The sequence below is a fragment of the Akebia trifoliata genome, chromosome 12 (genome assembly GCF_017979445.1).
Source record: "Akebia trifoliata isolate Shusen 1 chromosome 12, ASM1797944v1, whole genome shotgun sequence".
In the NCBI taxonomy this organism is placed as follows: domain Eukaryota; kingdom Viridiplantae; phylum Streptophyta; class Magnoliopsida; order Ranunculales; family Lardizabalaceae; genus Akebia; species Akebia trifoliata.
In genome coordinates, this window is record NC_141386.1 from 5,325,949 (window position 1) to 5,332,333 (window position 6,385).

The following is a 6,385-nucleotide window of genomic DNA, read 5'->3' on the forward strand; positions in this document are numbered from 1 at the left end:
TTACATGACAAATGTCTCTTTTATCTTTAAAAAATTAATGACATGACCCTCTACATTTATTTGAGATTAAGGTCCTGTTTGGTACCATGTAAATATAAAAACTTTGCACCACAAATGATTTGCAACACTTTTTGAGTTGCAAACTATTTGCTGAAATTTGTGAAGTTTTAAGAGGTTTATGCAAATAATTTGCATTGCAAAAAAATTTCAGCATAAAGCTTAATTTTTCAAAATGATGATTTGTCCCTTGACTTTGGTCTTCTTTTATAAATCAATGGAATAATAACCTCAATGCTCTCATTATCACCACCATCATTATTACTATCATATTCATAAAAAACATCACTATTATATTATCAAATTTTTGGTTTTCAAAATTTTGAAATGAGACGGATAATACGCGTATGAAACATATGCCGCATATTTTTCATTTATCGAATTTTTGACAGAATTTTAGAATGGATTTTTGCAATCCAAAATCAAATAGAACTTGAATTTTTGCCATATTCCAAATTGCTAACAAGACTCTAGCCAACACCCCCCCCCCCCCCCCTCTCTTTTTTTATTTTTTGGTAAATAAAACCCCTTGATATTTTCCCCAAGGGTACCTATGGCCTTTACGATTCAAGAATGAGATAGGCTTTTACGGGAGGTTGAAGGTGATGAATTTTTTATAAGATTGAAAAGGTTAAAAATAAATGCCTTAAGAGGTTGACGACAAATAGGTCATAGGTGTTTCGGAAAAAAAAATATTTCAGTCATTATTTGTTAGTCTTTCATGGAAGACTGATGTCAAGGGGTATTCATTTTTTAAAAGGGTGTCTCTAATTTTTGTAAAACCCTCCAGGGGTATCTCGAAATTACCCTTTATTCTTTAGTTGTCCATGGCTGGGGTCCTACCAAGAATGATGGGACTCAGGCCAATCACACAACGGTCCAAAACACAAAACCTTAGAAAAGTTTTATTAATCTTTTTAATTAGTTTTTAAAAAAATAAAAATAAAAACTCAGATTGTCTTTGTTGTTCTATTGCATTATTGAAATGAAAAAGAGGAAAATGAGTGCTACAGTTCACAAATCTCTAAACAAATACACCCTACCTAACTCTAACTCTTGCACTAACCCAAATTAGAGGAACTAACCTCCTAAAGCTGCTCCTTTTGTTCTGAAAATACTGCCATCACCTTTTCTGCACTACTTTGTGATAAAGCAATACAAGAGCATAAAGAGAGAGAGAAAAGCAAAGCTTCTCAATTTCTCATCCTGTATTAAGTTCAACTGAAGAGGACTTGATTTCTTCAAACTCAAAAAACGAAGGAAACCCAAAGCTCCAAGAAAAAGAAGAGGGAGAGAGATAGATTTGAAGCATGAATCGAGGGGATGTGCAGAGCTTACCGGTGCAACAATTAATGGCTGGAAACCCAAACTGGTGGAACATTAATAACATGCGACCACCATCTCCTATGTTGCCTTCTTCTTCACCAATCTTCCCTCAATACAGTACCCCACCCTCATCTTCATTACTTCCTTTGAACTCTTGTCATGATAACCAAGAGCTGCCAGAGTCATGGAGCGAACTACTCTTGTATCTCTCTCTCTCTCTCTCTCTTTGTCATCTCTAGTTGGGTTTATTGTCACAAGTTTTCATGTCTTTATGATGCATTTACAGCTTCTATCTTCTATATCTTTACATATATCTATATATCGACTATAATCTTTCTTTATGTTGCTCTTCATGTTTTGAAAGACTTTTTTTACTTTTCTTTATTCTTATATTTTTATAAATTTTTTGTTTTTTTGTTTTTACATGGGTTTATCATCAAAGAATTTAATCTTATGTCTCTCTAACTTTTTATTTTTTACTTTTTTAGGTTTTTGATACTTGTTTAGGTATATATTTTACATGGATTTTTGTTAAAGAAAGTGAAAATTTTGGGGGTTGTGATGACTGTTTTTAACTTTTATTCTGCATGAGTTTATGATTTAAAGATTGAGAATCTCTTCCTCTTACTATCATTTTTCTTAGGTTTTCAGTACTTGGTTAAGATAATATTTTACATGGTTTTATGATCAAAGATTGAATTTCTTCTCTCTTCCTCTTACTATTATTTTTCCTAGGTTTTTGATACTTGTTTAAGATAATATTTGACATGATGTGTTTTTGTTTACATGGATTTTTGTTCAAGAAAGTGAAAATTTCTTTGGGAGTTATGATTACTGTTTTGCAGGGGAGGATTGGTAGGAGAAGAAGATAGATTGGGCCAATATCATGCTAAGAAGTTGAAGAATTGGGAAGACCAAATGTTATATACAACCCCAAGTGCCCCTGCTGTTGATGTAAAATCAGAGGTCTTGTCAGAGAATGGTTATGTGTTTGTTCACGGAAATGAAGAATTTCAGGCAGGCAGGCCTAATTGGTCTCATATTATGCCAAATTCATCTCCCAAATCTTGTGTCACCAGTTTCAACAGTGATAACATGTTGGATTTCTCAAATTGCAAGGCAGATGGGAGGCATCAGCAACCAGATCATTTGTCTGAGGTATGTGTACATGTGTGTGTGTGTGTGTGTGTGTGTGTGTGTGTGTGTGTGTGTGTGTGTGTGAGAGAGAGAGAGAGAGAGAGAGGAAGGAATTCTTAATCTTCTTGACTAATTGATTATTGGAGCTCAACTTTCATGCTTCAAAGTTTTAGTATAATTAATGGTCCTTTCATAATGAATTTGAAGGCCTCACAATATTCCATGTAACTTTCATTGCCTTTATTGAGGAAAAAACAATGTTCATTTTATTTTAATGTTGAAATTACTATTTTTGGAGTTGAATTGTTTCAAGCCTTCAACTAGCTAGCTAGTGACCTCTACATCTGGTTTCTTTCTTTTTCTTAAGTGTAACAGCACAACTACTGGTGGAGCATTTAAGAAGGCTCGGGTTCAACCTTCTTCAACCCAAAATACTTTCAAGGTAGTTTTGAGACTCTCTCTATTACATGTTTATCTTTATAATTTGATTCTATATGGAATGGCATTATAATATATTTGTGCATGAGATACCCTATAATCTCCAATGTTTCCTATCACAATGGAAGATGGTTTAATAAGAAAGATTTATTTGGTGTTGGTATCAATAACATTTCTTAGGATTTTCTTCTATTAACAACTTGTATTATGATTCCTTTCTATAATTTTTACATTAATTTTTAAACTCATTATATTTTTATTAATAATTATCTAGTAATTTTCTTTTATTTACTACCCTAATTACTAATTTGAATCCAATTCTCATTAATGTTCTGATTTTATCACTAAGTGTTCAAAGTTGGTACTTTAATTTCCACTTGTTTTCATCAGGTGAGGAAGGAGAAATTGGGTGATAGGATAACAACCCTTCACCAGCTAGTTTCTCCATTTGGAAAGGTATGCCTTTAAGCTCTATAATTCAATCTCCTCTAAAATTAGATTGAATAAAAAAATAGAAAAAATATGTTTTATGATGAAAATCACAAAGTTGAGTTCTTTACAAAAGTGAAAGCTCTCCTTTTTTATTATTATTTTTATTTTACGTTTATTGTTTTTTTTTTTCTTTTCTTTTTCTCGGGCTCCTTTTAACATTAAAGAAGGCTTGAATGGTGTGGGGGCGGGGGTTTCTCTTTTGCAGACTGACACAGCTTCTGTCTTGTTAGAAGCAATTGGATATATTAGATTCCTTCAGAGTCAAATTGAGGTGATGTTTCTAACTTTCTTTCTTCTTTTAATTTAGCAAGTTAAAGTTTCATCTCTCAATGTTTGTACATCTTTAGTTATTGAAGTTTGTATTCTTTTGTTTTTTTTTTCTTAAATATGTTTTCTCTCTCCTCCTTCCTCCCTCCAATCTATGCAGGCCCTGAGCTCCCCTTACTTAGGTAGAGGATCAGGAAACTTAAGACAACAGCAGTCTGTAAGTAATTTGTACAATCCATTTCCTAAACCAACACCAGCATCTCTCTCTCTCTCTCTCTCTCTCATTGCAATATTACATGCATGCACATGGGGTAAGTAAGCATGTGTCATGTGTGTGGGTGTGTGGATATATGCATATGTAGAGGATTGCATGCAATATTGCAATGTGTGTAGTGTGTGAGTGTGAGTATGAGTGAGTGTATGTGTGTGCGTGTGTGTGTGTGTGTGTGTGTGTGTGTGTGTGTGAGTGAGGGTCGTGAGTAAAATAGTTGATTAATGATGATAATTTTTTACAGGTTCAAGGGGAAAGGAACTGCATATTTCCTGAGGACCCAGGTCAGGTATGCTTTATTCGATCCATGACCTCCACTGTTGCCTTCAACACACACACACACACACACACACACACACACACAAAAAGTATCGAAGGAACAAAGTTCTCAGCTTTATGGACTTTAATGTTAATAAAAATTATTAAAACTATGATTATTGGGAACTTAATTGAGTGTTAAATCATATAAGCTGTTAATTGATCTAATAACAATCCTAATCCTATTTAGTAATTTTTTTTTGTAGCTCTTGAATGACACTTGCATGAAAAGAAGAGGAGCTCCTGATCAGGTATTCAATCTTGTTCTTGTGCAAGCCATCACATAGATGGCTTCCACTACTAAATTAGACTCATTTTTGGTGCACATAGCTCATTTTATTTAGAATAATGATGAATGCACAAGGTCTTCTAGGCAGTTGGGTACGCAGCTGACTGCCAAGGGCATAGAACCACACATCTATTTCCTGTGTATCCCAATGAAAACGATCTATGATTCTGTGCCCTTAACACATCAGCTGTGTACCAAGACCATGTGCATTCATAACCACTCTTTTATTTATATTTAGAGAGCTTATATTGGCACACCAAATTTTTTTATAACACATGTAAGCTCGATTCCCTTTACTTTTGAGAAGAGTAGTGCTGGAGTGACCTCAAGATTGACTACCTCATTTCACACTTTTCTGATGTAAAGATGCGCACAGAAACATAGATGATTTTCGCTCGTGACTTGATGAAAAGCATCTATGATTCGTACACACCTCCACATCCGTAAAGTGCAAAATGAGGTCAATCTTTGAGGTCACTTCAGCATTATTCTATTAAGAATACAAGATATATGTGAATAAGTTAAGCCAGATGAGAGTTTCACTACTTTTGAGAATGATTACAGGCTTAACTTATATGACTGTTAGTTTCTCGAATCCCAAATCAATTATCTTGAACCCAAAAAATTATATTTTCCCTTATATCAACTACCCTTATCAGAATTTTGATAGATAGTATTGGATGAACAGTACCAGCCCACCGGCACCTTAAATCAAATTATAATGAAATTATAAATAACACACCAAATAAGGATATAAACACACAATAAAATGAAGGGTTGGTGAAACAAAAGAGAAGTAAAGGAAGAAGAGGAGAAAGGATATGGGAGCAACTTTGATATCAATATGACAATCAACAACATTTGATTTCTTCCTCGACCATTTTCCCTCTTCGTCTCTCATTATTAGCCGTCCCTTTAGATCTCAAAGATCTTTTGTCATCTAAATAGAAAACTCAAATTGAAGACCTCTTTTCAAGAACAATAAGAAATAAAAAGATGTGCAGTAATAAAAAATAGAATAGCTATTTGCATCCCAGACACCATATTAAATTTCTAGGTATTGTATAAAAAGATTTGGTGTGAATCGATGATTTTATTTGTTTCTGATAATGCTAGGAAGCGGAAAATGAACCGAAGGACTTGAGGAGTCGAGGATTATGCCTTGTTCCTGTGTCTTGCACTCTACAAGGTTGGAGTGACAATGGGGCTGATTATTGGGCTCCGACGATCGGCGGGGGTGGTTTTCAATAGGCCATAGCACACTTTAAACTTCTTGAAATGATATAACATCATGAGCAGTCACTCTGCAAAAACTTAAGGCTGATTGCTCATGATGCTATGCATTCTAGATTTAGAAATTAATTGTGCTTTTAACTAGGGGTCTTGAGAGTCCCAATACTCTCTAATTTCAGATATTTTTGTTTGATTTCTTCCTTGATCTTTTCATGTATATGTAATTCTAAAATTCTAATAGTATGGTTTATTATCATATATGCTATTTAGTGAGTACATTTAGCTCTCTTTTTTTATTTTTATTTTTCTCTTGAATGAATGTTTAACCTATATTTCTGAACCGATGATTGAACTGGAAATTTTTAAAATTGGTTGGACCTCGGTCGAATAGTGGTTCATCTTCGGTTGGATCAATTTAAATTTACTAAAAAATTAAAAAGATATGTATACCATTTTCCTAAATTATCATCATTTACAAAATAAAATTTAAAACTCGAACAAAAAACAAAACAAAACAATGACGATGTTTCATTAACTGAACCAATTTTATTAATTAC

At 33.6% G+C, this 6,385-nt stretch overlaps 1 protein-coding gene across 1 annotated transcript; it reads left to right on the top strand.

Moving 5' to 3' along the window:
• Positions 1-1,131: 1,131 nt before the first annotated feature.
• On the top strand, positions 1,132-6,124 carry LOC147388757 (transcription factor bHLH68-like). Its single transcript, XM_086419213.1, has 9 exons — positions 1,132-1,585; positions 2,229-2,541; positions 2,888-2,962; positions 3,349-3,414; positions 3,656-3,721; positions 3,878-3,934; positions 4,233-4,277; positions 4,513-4,557; positions 5,712-6,124. The coding sequence occupies exons 1-9, from the start codon at positions 1,368-1,370 to the stop codon at positions 5,844-5,846; spliced, it is 1,020 nt and encodes a 339-aa protein (XP_086275339.1). The 5' UTR covers positions 1,132-1,367; the 3' UTR covers positions 5,847-6,124.
• The last annotated feature ends 261 nt before the right edge of the window (positions 6,125-6,385 follow it).